Source organism: Fonsecaea pedrosoi (genome assembly GCF_000835455.1).
Source record: "Fonsecaea pedrosoi CBS 271.37 unplaced genomic scaffold supercont1.4, whole genome shotgun sequence".
Classification (NCBI taxonomy): domain Eukaryota; kingdom Fungi; phylum Ascomycota; class Eurotiomycetes; order Chaetothyriales; family Herpotrichiellaceae; genus Fonsecaea; species Fonsecaea pedrosoi.
In genome coordinates this window covers 486,568-502,621 of record NW_013550612.1, presented here as the reverse complement: position 1 = coordinate 502,621, position 16,054 = coordinate 486,568, and the positions used below count along the sequence as shown (strand labels likewise).

Sequence of the window (16,054 nt, the reverse complement as noted above, 5' to 3'; positions counted from 1 at the left end):
CTACGGGGAATGGATGGGAGTCCAAGGTTCACGGTGAATGAGGCATGCATTATTAGTTCTGGGAGAAACAGCAGACGCCACTCGCATGAAGTAGCTAGCAAACAAGTGCGTGGAAGGCTCCTGCGCTCTCAGCCGTCCGAATGCCATGCCTCCATCGAACTGAATGGTACTTTTCAAGATGTCACCGACGCCGGGTGGGCGCCTTGTGAAGGGTCTTTTCCAGTGACGGCGCCTCCATGTCGTCAAGCTCAAGAATCGGAAGGGGTTTTGATAGGTCTGGTGTGTATGAAGTCGGTCGGAAATGCTTGATTGGCTTGACCAGCTGGCCGTCTTTTAGGGAGACGGTGGACTTTGTGACGGTTCTTCTTGCCCTCACTATATCTTCCCACATCTCCTTGACGAATTTGAAGTTGACCGACAAGGGGTCGAAGAACTCGGCCAATAGCTGCCAGACAGTGTCGAGATGCTGGATGTCCGGGTAGAGCCAGACAATCTGCTGCACGAACCACCATCTTTCGGGTTGGTTTCGAGATGCAAGGGAACCCGCCAACAGAACATTGAAGAGTGTGGTGTGACAGATGGAACACATTGTTGGGAGATCCATGTTTGAGAGGCGGTACTGCAGTTCGAGCAGGTTGGAGCGAACGATGAGCGCAGAGGTGTTGAAGCTGATTGCATTCAGATACATCCAGAAGAACAGGGCAATCTGATAACACCGTTGCATCTCGAGATGCTCTGGCTCGCCCAGTAACCGGCTGCTATCGGGGTCCATGCGCGAAATCGCCGTCGCACTATCCGGTAGGAGGCTGGAGCTGGGACTTTCGGGGCGCCAGGCCAACATGCGGCCCGCCAGATGCGCTCGGTGGGAATACCACTCTCGGTCGGATTTCCAGAACTGCCTGTCAATCTCGATGATTTCTGTTCGGCAGCCTTGGGTTTTGGGCTGCGCCTTGCGAACGACAACGACTGAGCGGCTATGGAGGAATGCGCCGATGATGTTGATTTTGGATCTGGCGTGCACAATCAGCGAACTGCGTTACAGGGATAAAGATGCATTACTCACACAGCCAATTCGGTTTCCAAAGAAGCTCCATCGGTAGCGAGGAGCAAGGACATGCGTTTAAGCGCCTGGAGATGCATTCTGCCGCTTTCACCATCGGCCAGTAACACCTAGACCTGTCAGGTCATGTCGACACTACAAAACGCCAGGCTTGCTTCATCTTGCCCACTCACCGACAGCCGATACAGGAAAAGGATAGCCTGATAGCATGAGTCATCGACGACCTGCTTCGGGTCACGCAGGACGGCATTTAGCTCGGCGAGACACCTCGTATGCAGACGCAGCCATGGCGGTATCTGCCATGGCGAGTTCTGACCGTTGTCGGTAGGTGGAGGAAGCACCACACCAGGGCCCCTGAGAATAGAACCATGGATGTTAGTCTTGGTGGATGGATGGGCAACGGGGGAGCTTACCCTCTGAGCATTCCGGAGAGAAACACAGAAGCATATGTGGCCACGGCATAGGTTAGACAGGGCGAAGCCTGGATCTGGGACAAGTTGTCGAGCCACTTCCACGACTGCAGCAGATGAGTCGCGAACGGCCTGATGATCCAAAAATAAAAATAGAGGTTGGCTTTGATTTCAGCATCGTAGCTCAAGGCAGTCGAAGGGGTGAAGACGTCGAAGAATTGCGATCCCAGCAAGGTCAAGGGCGAGGCGGACCACTGTTCGTATTCTCTGAGGGCGCGCTCCCAGGGTTTGATGGCCAAGTAGGGCTTCTGCGAGGTGGCTGTATAGCCTGCTGCCGTGGACACAAGAGCATTATTTTCGTCAGCGGTAGTTCCCTCTTTGTAGTCCTGCACCGTCTCGTCGTCGTTGGTTGGGAGTGCCAGAGGCGTCTTGGTATAGTTGGCCGTGGACAGTCTCTGCAGGTAGGACGATGTGCCGGTCAAGATGGCCTTGGTGGTCGAGTCGAGCGCGAGGTCCTGGTGGTTTGCCTTGTTCCAGTATCGGTAACGCGACGAGATGTGCGACGTCTTTGCCGACTTGACGGCTTTGGTGGTCCGCGAGGGGTTCTTCGCGTCGCCCACGATGAACATTAGCGGAGGAGGTTTTCGAGGTTGGCTCATGGTGCGGCGCGAGGCTTTTTCGAACGGAGAGGAACCAACGGATGCATTGACGGGTGTTTGGAAGGTCTCTCGTGAGTGGTGGTGGTAGTGATGGTGGTCGAGAAGGAAGTTCTGAGAGCCATGAATCAATCACCCCGCCATGTTGACTCGCTCATGGCTTTAACTGTGGTTGATGTTGTTGTATCTGCACTCAACAAGCTGCTTTCTTTTCTTTTCTTCCCATCCCAACCGAAATTTTCTCCTGGAACTCGACTTCTCACGAACAAAATCTCATTCTTTGCCAAGTCTCCAGCTCTGATATTCCATCGGCCTTGACGAAGGCCGTGCCGAAAACCCTCTTTAGCGAGGTCGCCGTCATCGAGCACGAGGAGAAAACGGCCCCCACGGGCTGGCGCCAACCCCTCCAGGGACCAGCCGCACATGCGATTACTCAGACTCGCACTCGCTAAAGAGGTGGGCTGGCTGCTGGGCTGATTATAATTGGGTCCGGTGAGCCTCGGGATGGAACAAAAGAGCGGGATGGAGTTCTAGGCCGTGGCATCAACGCTTTTGTCGTCTTTCTATTCGTACCGTCGAAGCCGCGTCGCACAATCGAGATGTAGCTGCGTCTGCTGGTTATCGCGACCTTCACACATGGCTTGACAACCAGAAATCCCCTCGAGGCGCGTCGAAATGCCCTCCTCTTCAGCTGTATATAAAAATGGCCACATCCGGCTTTCCATGAGCTTGATCTGCTAGACAGGGTGACGGGTCATGGCGGCTGGCGACTCTTCCAAGCCTGCCCTTGACAGTGATGTCTGCACGGTCGAAGTACCCTCGCTCAAAGTCCTGTCCACCACCAAGAAGGCCGGCTCGTCGATCTGCGGATCTATGCGCAAGTATCTCTGGGCGGTGATCTGGTGCGTCTACATGCTATGGTGCGTTCTAGCCAACAACTACGCAAAGACGGCAGGGCAATCAGTTCTTGGAATCCCTCAATTTCGGAAAGACTTTGGCAGTGCTTATCATGGTAACTATGTCTTGTTGGCCAAGTGGCAGTCGGCCTACTACGGCGCTCCTCAGGCAGCGTAAGACATGGCCCCCCTAGACTTGCTCGCATATTCCCTGTCGGTGAACGGGGAACTCGGGCTGATTTTTTTTTATGGCAGCTCTGTGATGGGCGCATTGAGTGCTGCGTGGCTCGCCGACAAGGCCGGTCGGAGGTTTGCACTTGGCTGCATCTTTGCCGTCAGACTGACATCGGTCACGCTGGAGTTCATCGCGACCACCAACAATATCTTCTTTGCAGGACGTTTCCTAGGGGGCTTCTCCACGGGCGGGACCAACTCTCTGTGCATGGCCTATGTCGGAGAAATCACGCCACTGGCACTCCGCGGAGTGCTCACGGCTGCAGTCCCCATCTCTCTCATCCTCGGGTCGTTACTGTCCGCTCTTGTGGTCAATTTCACCGGCAACCAGTCCACTCGTTGGGCTTATCGGATTGCTTTCGTGGCTGGCTATGGTTTTATGGCCATTGCGGTGGCTGTGCTTCCATTCATGCCAGAATCGCCATGGTGGCTCGTCAGCCATGGCAGGGACTCAAGGGCTCTCAAAGCTCTCAAAAAGACTGGTTATTCTACCGATGGTGAAGCCGAGCTCAAACTAACCGAGATCAAGAGAGTGCTGGCCAAGACCAAGGAGGAAACGTCCGGGGCGACGTACACGGAATGCTTTCGACGGTCCAACTTGCGTCGAACCGTCATCGCTGCCATGCCGCTGACCATCCAGACTTTCTCTGGGGTTGCCTTTGTCGGGTCCTACGCTACATACTACCAACAACTTGCAGGATACAGCACTGCGGCAAGTTTTCGTCTGTTTATTGTCCAACAGGTTTTGTCGGGTGCCGGAAATATTTGCTCATGGTTCCTGGTAGACAGAGTGGGACGGCGGCCTCTGACACTCTGGGGTATGGTCATGTTGACGCTGATTCTTTTGATTACTGGAGGTATGTATACCACCTTCCTTGCCGCATCTTGTTGGGCTGGATGCCATCTTTGATGGTTCGTGCCGCGCGAATTGGAGATTTAAGAAGACCCTTCGCTAACAGGGTTGGCGGTGATGTCAGGCCTTGCTGTCTCGGGTACACCGCCCGCCATCAAAGGGACGATCGCACTTATCCAACTCTTCGCCTTTGTCTACAATGCCACCATTGGCGCCACCGCCTTTACCATCCTCACCGAGATCCCCACCGCTCGCCTCCGGGCCAAGACGGCGTCTATATCGGTTGGACTGCAGAGCGCTCTCTTTGTAAGTGCAGCCTTATATGATTGGCAACTGGCTCGACTTCTTCTTCCCTTTCCCTCCTCATTTGTCCCCAAAGGAAGGTCAGCCAGGTGACATCTATCTATGTATAACACGGCTGACTGAACCTACACAGACCATGTGGGGATTCGTGCTACCCTACCTCTTCAACCCGGACAAGGCCAACCTGGGCGCCAAGGTGACGTTCATCTTCGGCGCGCTGTCCGTGCTCTCCATCGTGTATCTGTGGCTGTGCCTGCCCGAGTCGGCGGGTTTGAGTTACGAGCGTCTGGACGAGCTGTTCATCGCACGGGTGAAGGCGAAAGGCTTCAAAGACCTGGGAGGTCGTCGAGGGGAGGAGGAATCAACCATGCAGAGCGGCGGGGACTGGAGGGATACAAAGCACGCCGCGGGCGTGGATGGGGGAGTGGACGTGGGTATGGGACCTGGGAAGGTGAATGAGAAGGCTCACATGGCCGTCTAACAGCGATGATGGACAAGACATGCACTGTGCCAGTCAGTGAGTGCCAATGCCGATGTCGGCAGTGGTGCCTCTCTCACCACGTATACCGAGCGCTCCCAGGACTAAAGACAGCAAGCCCTTGTGAGAAATGATGAGCCCAGCCCCCACCCACACATACACACAATCTGCTCACTGCTCACCCCGAGAGTCCTGGGCTCAGCACGAGATCTCTTGGCTCATGGGCATATTCCGGGTGTACTTTATCAGTAGTCGGGGACACACAGCGAGAGTAACACAGAGAGGGAGAGTGAGGAGAGACACAAGGTCCTAGCGATGACAATAGTACCGCCGACGATTCTTGACTGTCAAACTCCGTCTTACTTACTTAGCTACATACCTGCCTGCCTGGGCACCTGCCTCCCTATCTACCGTACGAGTACGAGTACTCGTATCATGCAATGCGTTTAGCATCATCATCATAGTAAACCCGTTCGCCGTTCGCCGTTCCCCGTTCCTTGACCGAAACCATCGACCTCCGGATTTTCAGATCCCTCGGTCGACCTCCCCACACGCACACATATACTCGGTACACACCGACCGATGACGGATGATGGAGGCAGGATCCAACAAAGTCCGGGCGGCACGGCAAGCAATTACCGTATGGGGAAGGAGGTGGATATTTTCGTTTCCGTGTTTTGAGTCATGCCCACACACACACACACACACACACTCAGCCACAAGAGGTTACATACGGAATGAGAATCAACGTAAAGTATGCAGGAAATGGAGAGGGAAGGGATATAGGAATAGGACAAGGGGGTGAAGGACAAGGTAGTTTAGTTTTTCGGATTGGGGGGGAGTCAACGGCAAGAAAAGCTTAGAGTTAAAACACACACACACACACACACACACACACATATATGCACACTGTGCGGTGTGTGTCTGTCTGTCTGTATACGTCAAAGAAAGAAAAAAACACACATGGAAAATATCTTGCTTGGATACACCGAATTAAAAAATATAAGAGCGAGCGAGTGCTGTTTTTCCCAAGTTTTCGTGACCCGTGTCCTTCGTAGTCCTTCCTTCGTAATGAATCCCTCGTTGGACCAAACATACCTAGCGAGAGAGATGACTCGATCCCAGTTCACGTATGGCAAATACAAATGCAAAGACTCCATCGACGCCGACGCCGCCGCCGCCGCCAATCCTCATGCCTCGCGCAATGCCAATTTGCAGTCGTGAAAATTAAAAACAATCGGTGTTGAAAGGAACGTTCGTGCGTGTGTCGTTGTGTTTTCTGGCCCAAGAGAAAGGCGTCTAGGACGACGGAAACACCTTCTTCAACAAACTCTCCTTCTTGCCGCCTTCCTTGCCGACGGCCTTTCGTGCCAGCTTGGTCCCCTTGGAGGATGCCAGTGTCCTCGTCGGCGGTGGCGCGAACTCGGTCTGCAGATTCAACGTCCCGCGTCCGCCGCCGGCGCCGCCGCGCAGCTTGGCCTGTCTCGCTTGAAACGTCGGATCTGCCTCGCCACGACCCTGGCCCGTGCCAAACGGGTACGTCGACGTCGGGTCCTCGAGGGAGGTGTTCGTGTGCGTCAACGTCAGCGGTGAAAAGGCCGTCGATGGGAATGATGAAGGTGGAGCGGTGGTCTCCGAGCGTCCATTCTGCTGCTGCTGCGAGTAGAGAAGGGGCACCCCTGTGGCGGGCGTGAGTGGCGAGTTGGAGTACGAGTCCCGGGTGAAGGTGCGGGCGTATTGGGTGACTGGCATTGAGCTGTGCAGTAAGGGAGACACGGGATCGTGAGCAGCTGCAGTGCTCTGTGCATCGACATTCTCAGCCGGGTAATTCTGCTGTGGTGGCGATTGTGATTGCTGTCGGCCCGGCTGTGTCGCGTTCTGCAGGAAGTTGTGGTATGCTTGGTGCTGCTGCGAGTTGAAGTCGAACGCGAACGTCGCCATTTCACTGCTGCCCTCTCTATGCGCTTCTTCGTCGTGACTGCTGAAGGACGACGGCGATCCTTTCCCTTTACCTGCCGTCACGGTGATCGTCGACGCGCTGTCGATTCCTTTGCCCTTCATGGCCTGTTTTGCTTGGTCCCGCCACCTCCGTCGCTGCATCCACTTCCTGAACAGCCAGAAGATGGCAAACGAGAGCCCGATGCCGCCGATGACGCCACCCAAAATAGCCCCTGTCAGACCAGACGCGGCGAAACCGGAGACACTGGTCTGTTCAGCGGCGACTGGAAGCGTGTCAGGACACAGCGTGCGCGTGAATATGTACGGACCGTGTGGCCGGGCATTCGCGAGGTGGAATGTAGGTGGAGAGGAGTCGTAGTTGGCGATGAAATAGAGTTGCGAGAGGAAGGCGGTGCCGAAGAAGCGGAGGGTCGTGTTGGTCGTTTGATCCGACACTGTGCCCGTGGAGATTGGGGAGAGGTTGGACACGTTCTTGAGCCAGGCGGCGTCGTATTCGACGCTCAGTCCCGATTTCAGGGTGATGGTGATACTCGAATCGAAATCGTCTGGGAGACGGAAGACGTCGAGGGCGTCGTCCGACGGCGTCGCACCTGTTTCCTGGGAGAATTTCTGCGTCACGTCGCTGGGGAGGCTGATGTGGTATTGCGATGTGGTCAGGTGGGCGTCGAAACTCTCGGTGAGGAGGTCGGTCTTGGTCCCGTCGGAAGAGGTCAATGTCATCTGCTCGACAGAAACCACAAAGGGACTGTGCTGTGCTTCTGGTCGAGCGGGACTTATAGTGAAATTGTGCACGTCGCCCTCGAAGCGACCCGAATCATACCCACCGAGGGTCAGAGAGCCGTTGATGGCGCCGTTGGCTTGTTCGTACGAGGTGCCCATGTACAGTGCAAAAGACCGTGAAGAGATGAGTTGGAGATCGTAGAGATGGTTCAGCAGCGTGCTTTTCGGTCCCAGGCCAAGCAGACCTGCGGGACCAAACCATGGAGACGTGCTCGCCGAGTAATTCGACAAAATGGTGACGGGGAAATCTGGAATTCGAGTGATGTTTGGCGGAGAAGGGTCGTAGTAGTGTGTGAAGAGGTTGAATGTGTCGAATGCGGTTTGGAGGATACTAGCGGGGATCGAGCCGTAGCTATCGAGTGACTGGTATGACGAGGCAGAGGAGTAGCTGCAAGTCGTTGGTTAGCATTTAGAACGATGCGGTCAAGGACGCTGGCACTGACTTCTGGGACAGGTCTGGTGAATAGAACCCGTGGGCGTGATTTAGACAGTCTCCGAAAGGACTGTTTGTACAGTAGTCAAGGCTGGCCACTGTTGTTTCGTTGTTTGCGAACGACGGCCAGTGTGACATGTTCTGCGATACGGGGAAGCCAGCCCCCGTAAACAGCCCATATTGCTCGTTGACCCCACCATCGACTGCTCTGACGTGAAAGTCGACGTAAATGGGGACAATAGAACAGTTGTTTTGTGCGGCAACGACGGTCACGAAGAGAACTAGAGCTTGGATAACCCCAGCCATGATCTGAAACACGGACAGAAATGATACTGGACGACCAGGCAGTATAGGTCCAACAGTCACTGACCACCAGCTCTGGCAAAGGCTAATGAGCAGCACAAGGGCAAATGCAAAAACAAAACAGAGAAAAAAACAACAGCAAGAGATGACCGAGAACCACTTACGAACAGAAAGAAATGATAGAGATGAGATGCGGCGGTACAAGAGAAATATCCATGGCCATACAGTTTGCAGACACCTCAAGACTTGCCGTGGTCAGCCTGGCCGGCTTGAGCATTTGCAAGCAAAAACTGAAACGGGCTGGGGGAGGACGGAGGGGTTACAATAGACGCCGTACTGGAGAAAGCCGCCCGTTGATGCAAGGCGGCTGTCATTTTTGTCATTCTCTGCAGTAGACCGCGTCTTGGGGTAGCCTGGAGAGAATTCATGCGGTAACTGTGGAAGAGATCGGGATCAGGGTCGACCGATGGTGAGGCCTGACGCCGAGAGGTCAAGATGAGGTTGCAAGAAATTTCCATTTTTAGGAGAAGCCAATCCAGCCTGGCGGCTGCCGAGACCCAATCGGAGCGCATCTTGGCATCTCACCGATCAAGGGCGGAATTTTAACCAATGGGAATAGAGGAATGGATGGGGCGGGTCTGGGCGCCCAACGCTGTATAGCCACAATTCTGGCCCGGCAAATGGCCACTCACAGATCCGAGACGGCTGCTTTCAAGGGTTAGCCATGTCCAAAAGTCGTACGCAAATTCCTGCTTGGTTCTAATATCCTAAACAGCTGTCCCAAAATGTCAAAACCTGGAAGACCCGGCACGAGGCATGCTCTCTGTCCAATCAAGATACCTGACCGGGATCACCTTTCCAGCAGGCACAAAATAGCTGTGCCAAGCAGGCGAACGACACATTGTTTGATCCATCCTTAGGTTTTTGGCTTCTTTGTTATCAATTTGTTCGGCAGAGTATTGGCGGTTGTTGAAGTCACCGCTTGCGTTATTCCAGGTGCGGAGGTGTTATTAGTGGTGGTGGTGGTGGTGGTGGTGGTGGTGGTGCCATTATCCATTGTGTCTGCCTTCCTTTTCTTGCGGACGCCAGTCAGCACGTTGACCTGAGCTGATGACACGATACCCGGAGCTGTGGGCGGTGCCAAGACCGGCATAGCACGGCCACGTATTGGATGTCCGAATGAGGCCGCCCTTGATAGCTCCAGAGCTTTGTCTATCCAGCTTTTGGTGGCATGTGCAGCGGGGACCTCATGAGCAAAGTCGGTCTGCAGAAGATGTTCCATTAATGCCTGATATTGGGTAGCGTCGATAAGAAGCTCGCCCTGCGTTGCCCCAGTCGTGGGCAACATTGACTCTTCCGCTACATCAGGCACAGGAGCACTATGATCAGCATTTTGTCCATTCTCTATAGCTTTAGATTCAGAGTCTGGATGAATAGGCGAAGAGGAAGGTGGCGAGTTCAGTTCTGCATTCATTTTGAGGATCGAGGCAGTTGACGATCCTATTCCCGTATTGCAAGTCTCGTGCTGCTGTTGAGAATTGGCAGGCGTAATCTGGCTCGGCTTAGTGGGTTGGCTGGCTAAATTCTCCGTGTGACCGGTCTTTCCGAGCTCGTTTAGTGTAGTATGTTCGGTCTGGCCACGAGAGAAGACCAGCCACACAAAACCTACTACTCGTCCAGCAGAACATTCTTGTCTATACGACATCGTCTCCCAGAATTGATCGAGGGTTTTCACACCCCGCCATTCTCCTTTTTCATCAACAAACTCGTCGAGGTCCTCAAGAAACCGTGCTTTGGGATCGTCTGGAAGTCTGGGAACCACATGCCTCGGAGGGACCAGAGGGTCCGGCACTAAAAGGCTGACTGGATATGAATCAACCCATTTTGGATCTGAAGAGGAATCCGTCTGGCTTGATGGTGGGAAAAAGGTCTTAACTCCGCTCTTGTCGTATCCTGGGACCAACAGATGTGCAGTAGCCACTACATCCTCCCTGGGTTGGCGCATAACTATGTCGAGCACTCGACACCACCACTTTATGAGCCGGCGATCGTCGAGAATGTGTTTTCCGGCATTCTCAGAACTCCCAGGGAAAAGATATTGGTTTTGCGAGCGAGCAAAAAGTGACACGACCACTCTTGGACTGGTCAGACGAGGTTCAAGTAAGAACTGAATAAAGGTGGAAGTGACGGTGGAAATAGCAGATGGATAGTTCTTTGGTTGGTTGAGGCGGGAAGTGAAGCCTGAAGAGTCGGCTTTTGAGACAAATATTGTCACGAGCGATTGAGTCGTAAAGACCAAAACCTCGACCGCGTAAGCTAAAATCTCCTTGTCTTCGTTCTGAGACGAGACTGCAAGGAAGTGTGACTCGCAGAAAGTGGCGTCTTCATCATGGCCCTTTAAAGGCGCGAACAAGGCGGGCGCTCGTGTGGGCGGCGTTGACAAGTGGTATACCCGAAGCTCCAGACCAACAGGAAGGGCGGCAGAAAGACGCGACGGGAGGGACGACTTTTCTGACATATCTGTTGTCTGTCTAGCTGCATTGGTACATGATGAGGCGCGAATCGAAGCTTTGAAAAATGAAAGAAGAAGCTGGAAATTTGTCAATGAGGGACAAAGTCGGGTCGTTGACATGAAGCCGGTGAACGATTGAGGGAAAGGGGGAGACCGGGGGAAAAGGGAGGTTGACCGGAGTGGCCAGATTTTGGCCCAAATTGGGATTAGTGCCTTTTATCCACCAATGGGAACGCGATTGTCTCCAGTAGCTTGAAGCCTAAAGTGTCAGCCTCACTGGCCGCTCCAACAGCTTCCCCTCGTCGCTACACCCCCCGGGCCCAGATTTTGCCTTCTCCGGTTTTGTCACACAATACCTTCCAGCCTGATATATAAAAGGTCGAAGTCGCCTCAAGCTCTCAAAATCTCTCTGTCCATCTTTGTAAGTCGCGACGTTGTTCCCCCAGCATTTCGTCAATCCCATCCTGGTTTCGCGCCGAGACTTGAACTATGAATCAAAATGCCATGCACTATAGCGACAATGATATCAACGTGGCTGCAAAATCTACCCTTCACATGACACTTTGTCTCAGGGGTGCGACCGGTCTTGTTCCACAAGGAGACATGTCGTCTGCGTCACCGAGACCACTACCCAGCAGAGAAGCCTCGCATGACAGGCGGATCGAGACTCCCCGCAATCCTCCGAGTCCTGGTCCTGTCCATGAGAGTGGTTGGGGGAGATTGACATTTGCGCCACCCAGTCTCTCATTTTCCTACTGGGCTTCCATGCTTAGTGAGGAGGAATTTCCTACCTTCCTGTTTGGCCGACACTCTCAGGACCATATCAACTCAAAGATTCCGAAGGTTGTGGCGAACAAAAGCCCGATTCCTGAGCATTGGGCATGGGGTGGGTCTGCCACAGGTCTATCCGAAGAGGAATCTGAACCAGAATATGACTCGGCAACAAAGATGGATTCCAACCAGCACCTGAATTGGAGCACAGCCACCCATATTCAGCACTCGACACCGCAAGAGGCAAGAAATCCTGCTCATTTGGAAATCAAGAGGTTAACTCGCTGTCTGGAGGAGAGTAGCAAATGATTTTCGATGGAGGCAAGAAACCTGGAACGCATAGACGCCAAACAAATGAGGTGAAATGCCTGTCTCGACTCTACCTCCACATCGACGGATGACAATGCATGTCAACAAAGTCGAAGTCGGTGGATCAGTTCTTCATTAGAGACACGCAGGGTGATTGACGTGGCATGTATCTCTCGTTGCATCGTACACGTAGGTGAGACTCCACGGAGGTCACCCTCTGGCTTTTTGTGGCTTTCTCTGCCGAATGGTTTGGGGTAGAAATGCCTTTGGCCTGAAATTTGGTTCTGAAATTTGTGTTTCCGGCAAACCTTCCCTACATATTGTCCACTAAAGTCCGAAGAGAGAACTTTCTCGCCCTTGCGATTGTCCTCGATCTGCCCACTTTTTTGCGACTGCGTGAACACTGCTCCAAGCTGTCTTCACCCGATACCGGTGCATACCTGACAAAACTCGTCGCGCACCGTCGCCCATACTGTCATATCAACCCAGAGATCCTCATCCCGGTCCTCGGGCTGCTGTACCGTAGCCTCAGTGTTGATGCCCCGCGATACAAGAGTTACATGAGTATACCTGCGTTCTGCGGCCAAGTCGTGTAACAGACCAACATGCTGTAGCTGACCTCCAGGCCATTCGCGCTCTCCTACTTTCCTTGCTAATGTATGATGTCTGCCACCAGTCCCGAGAAAGAAGAAACGCGCAAGGAGGACAGCCCTCACAGTGACGAAGATGGGGAAGTGAACAGCCATGATTCGTCGCCCGCAAAATCCTTAGATCAAGACCCAGAAGACCAACGTGCCACAGAGACACCTGAAGCCAACCCTCCTCTTCCTACCGAGGAAGATCCTCCTCCATTACCCGTCGAGGCACCTCCTACTCAACCTGTGGATGATGGCTGGGAACCGGTTTGGGACGACCACGCCCAGGCATTCTATTTCTTCAATCGATTTACAAAGGTAACCCAGTGGGAGAATCCACGAGTACCAGAGGCACCGAGTCAAGCCGGGCCACCAGGAGTTGGAAACCACGACAGAATAGGGGGATTACAAGGGCCTCCAGCAAATCGAGTCGGTGGATATGACCCTGCCATTCACGGTGATTATGACCCGAATGCCGATTACGCCAAAGCCTACGAAATCTCTCCGGTAGACATGGCGCCCGGCGCTGCTCCAGGCACGAATCCTGCCGACCCATACGCTGCCACAGGGACGTTTAATCGCTTCACAGGGAAATGGCAGCGAGCAGACCTCAACCCTGAAAAGTTCACCGATGAGCAAAAAAGTCGGCGGCAGATGAATGCCTTCTTCGATGTGGATGCTGCCGCCAATAGTCATGATGGCAGAAGCCTGAGAGCCGAGAGGGCAAATAAGAAATTGAGCAAGGCCGAGATAAAAGCGTTCAAGGAGAAGCGGAGGGAGAAGAAGGAGGAGAAACGGCGCGCATGGTTAAGAGATTGACGCACCCATCATGGCCGAAGAGCAGCAACACAGGCCATAGATTTGTTATATTTCTACAGAGTAGATTATGTCTTTGATGATTTTGGTGGTGTTACAACATGGCGATGTCGCGGTCTTTAGAAGCAGAAGCGGAAATTTCGGGACTCGAGACTACTTCCTTGGACGAAATCAACCCACTAAATCAATTTCTCGCTGTAGTGTATCGATCGTGCAGTTCACTAGACCACACTCTCTTCTTCTCTCTCCATTCAGTCACTCGTTGCGTCCGACATGCTACACTCATGCTCAAAGATCATATCGCGGTGATTTGCATCGCGTGGTACATTTTCATAGCCTGCGTCTGCGCCATTGGCTACATTTGTCTGTGCGTCTTGCCCGCCCTCTTTTGTTCCCAGGGCAAAAATGGCACCCCCGGCCCACCAAGCTCCCAAAATTTGAGATTGATCGCTAATGTACTAGGTACGTAGATTTCTCTACTATCGCCAGACGCCTTCACAGGGCGCCGTCCTCGCAGACGAGTCGGCAAAGCACCATGTCCCCCATGTCACGGTGATTCGACCCTGCAAGGGCCTTGAACCCTACCTGTACGAATGTCTCGCGTCGACGTTCCGACAAGACTACCCCCGGGACAAGATAGCGGTGCACTTTTGTGTCTCGTCGCGAAATGACCCGGCGTACGACATCATCGAGAGGGTCGTGGGCGACCACCCGGCACACAATGCGCGCATCTTCATCGAGGAGGAAGACGACGGACTCGCCAACGGAGACGAGGAGGAGAGCTACTACCGCAGGTCTCTAGGGCCCAACCCGAAGATACGGAACATGAGCAAAGCATACCGCGATGCAGGCGAGCGGGATCTCATATGGATCCTGGACTGTAATGTCTGGGTGGGCCGGGGTGTTTGTGCGCGCATGGTTGACAGGTTATGCGGTTTCACGACTGAAGGACACCCACCACCAACACCATACAAATTGGTTCATCATCTCCCCATATCAGTCGATGTGGATCTGCGCACCGACCAGGCTGAGGGACGGGTGGCAGATTCTGCGTTTCGGAGTAACAGTCCTTCCACACCACCCCAGCCCGCCAACATACTCACTACCGCTTCTCTGTCTTGGCTAGATCAACTCAAGCGGAGTGCTGGCGGCCGTGTCGAAGAGCTCTTCCTCTCCTCCTCGCATGCAAAGATGTACGTTGCCATCAACGCCGTGGCCGTGGCTCCTTGCATCCTGGGAAAATCTACCATGTTCCGACGAGTGCACCTGGACCATCTCACCGCCCAAAAAGCCCTCGAGGACGCCAGAAACACGAGGAGTAGCGGCGCGAAGGATCATGACGAAGAGAGCAGGGGCCCTCATCATACCCGGATCGGCATCGACTATTTCTCCCACAACATCTGCGAAGACCATCTCATCGGCGACCTGCTGTGGAAATCCCCCGTGCCAGCGGTCCCTGACCTTCCGAAGAAGATGCGAAATCACGGGCTAGTCTACGGCGACCTGGCGATCCAACCCATCAACTCCATGTCGCTGCAATCTTACATATCGCGACGAGTCCGGTGGCTGAGGGTGAGGAAGTTCACGGTGCCTGTGGCAACGTTAGTCGAGCCTGGCACAGAGAGTTTTCTCTGTTCGCTGATGGGCGCCTGGGGCTTGACTACCTTTAGCGGGACAAAGAGCTGGGCTGGGGAGTCGTGGGGGCGGTTCTGGATGTGGTGGTGCGTGAGCATCCTCTGCTGGCTGGCGGTGGATTGGACCGTGTATTTGTTACTGCATTCGGGCCGAACCATTGAGACGTCTACGCCACAACCCTCATCCTCACCCTCACCCTCACCCTCACCGAACTCCTCGAACACAAACTCCTCAGCCGCAGCACTTGAAACTTCAGAAGACGGACGATTCGAACTCCCCGTGTTCGCCCGACCTCTTTCCGCCACCGTGCGCTCACGGCGAAGCTTCTCGGCCTGGCTCCTCGCCTGGCTGGGGCGGGAGTCTCTCGCTTTCCCCATCTGGGCCTGGGCAATCTGGGGCGGCACGACCGTGACCTGGCGCGACCGGCGGTTCTGGGTCGGGTTTGATATGAGAGTGCACGAGATCCGCGATGCGAAGAGAGGGAGCAGCAGTGGCAAGGATAAGCACCGGGACGCCAGTCTAATGGAGAAGAGTGATGGACACATGACGAGGATAAACGAGAACGTGAATGCGAATGGGAATGCCAAGGCGACGAATGTCAACGGGACTTTGAGGGAACGCAGAGACCCAAACCGTATAGTGAGGGAGCAATTACAAAAATGAGTCAATGAGTCAATGCCATCCTGCCCACGGTGTCCAGAACATTGTGGACATGGTACGAGGTCGACGATGAGGTATGTAGAAGGACTAGATGACACAATAACTGTGGAAATGAACATCGCAGACCTGAAGACAGAAACCGCATCTCATACTATGCTTCGGAGCCGTTACAGCCAGGCTACAGCTAGGATGCTACAGGTATGCCACACTATCCTCTGGGCATAAAGTCTGCCACAATGCTGGAATTGGAGACCGGCGTCCCCATTTATCCCTTTCATCCTTTCTTTCGTCATTTATCTTTTTGACCTACATGTATGTCTCGTATATACCTCACACTCTGTGCTCTTTTAC

The 16,054-nt window shown here is 53.9% G+C and overlaps 7 protein-coding genes across 7 annotated transcripts; 4 read left to right on the top strand and 3 right to left on the bottom strand.

Annotated features, from left to right (window-relative positions):
- Positions 1-181: 181 nt before the first annotated feature.
- On the bottom strand, positions 182-2,129 carry Z517_05957 (uncharacterized protein; the record flags this gene model as incomplete). Its single annotated transcript, XM_013427699.1, has 4 exons — positions 182-1,010; positions 1,064-1,170; positions 1,234-1,414; positions 1,474-2,129. The coding sequence occupies 4 exons, from the start codon at positions 2,127-2,129 to the stop codon at positions 182-184; spliced, it is 1,773 nt and encodes a 590-aa protein (XP_013283153.1).
- Positions 2,130-2,882: 753 nt separating this feature from the next.
- Z517_05956 (uncharacterized protein) lies at positions 2,883-4,893 on the top strand (the record flags this gene model as incomplete). The annotated part of the gene is made up of 4 exons (XM_013427698.1): positions 2,883-3,196; positions 3,278-4,113; positions 4,234-4,415; positions 4,546-4,893. 4 exons carry the CDS (start codon positions 2,883-2,885, stop codon positions 4,891-4,893), a joined length of 1,680 nt encoding a protein of 559 aa, XP_013283152.1.
- A 1,296-nt stretch (positions 4,894-6,189) lies between these two features.
- On the bottom strand, positions 6,190-8,368 carry Z517_05955 (uncharacterized protein; the record flags this gene model as incomplete). Its single annotated transcript, XM_013427697.1, has 2 exons — positions 6,190-8,017; positions 8,073-8,368. 2 exons carry the CDS (start codon positions 8,366-8,368, stop codon positions 6,190-6,192), a joined length of 2,124 nt encoding a protein of 707 aa, XP_013283151.1.
- A 913-nt stretch (positions 8,369-9,281) lies between these two features.
- Z517_05954 (uncharacterized protein) lies at positions 9,282-10,883 on the bottom strand (the record flags this gene model as incomplete). Its single annotated transcript, XM_013427696.1, has 1 exon — positions 9,282-10,883. The coding sequence occupies one exon, from the start codon at positions 10,881-10,883 to the stop codon at positions 9,282-9,284; it is 1,602 nt and encodes a 533-aa protein (XP_013283150.1).
- A 483-nt stretch (positions 10,884-11,366) lies between these two features.
- Positions 11,367-11,957, top strand: Z517_05953 (uncharacterized protein; the record flags this gene model as incomplete). The annotated part of the gene is made up of 1 exon (XM_013427695.1): positions 11,367-11,957. One exon carries the CDS (start codon positions 11,367-11,369, stop codon positions 11,955-11,957), a length of 591 nt encoding a protein of 196 aa, XP_013283149.1.
- A 662-nt stretch (positions 11,958-12,619) lies between these two features.
- On the top strand, positions 12,620-13,411 carry Z517_05952 (uncharacterized protein; the record flags this gene model as incomplete). Its single annotated transcript, XM_013427694.1, has 1 exon — positions 12,620-13,411. The coding sequence occupies one exon, from the start codon at positions 12,620-12,622 to the stop codon at positions 13,409-13,411; it is 792 nt and encodes a 263-aa protein (XP_013283148.1).
- A 281-nt stretch (positions 13,412-13,692) lies between these two features.
- Positions 13,693-15,706, top strand: Z517_05951 (uncharacterized protein; the record flags this gene model as incomplete). Its single annotated transcript, XM_013427693.1, has 2 exons — positions 13,693-13,775; positions 13,879-15,706. The coding sequence occupies 2 exons, from the start codon at positions 13,693-13,695 to the stop codon at positions 15,704-15,706; spliced, it is 1,911 nt and encodes a 636-aa protein (XP_013283147.1).
- Positions 15,707-16,054: the final 348 nt, after the last annotated feature.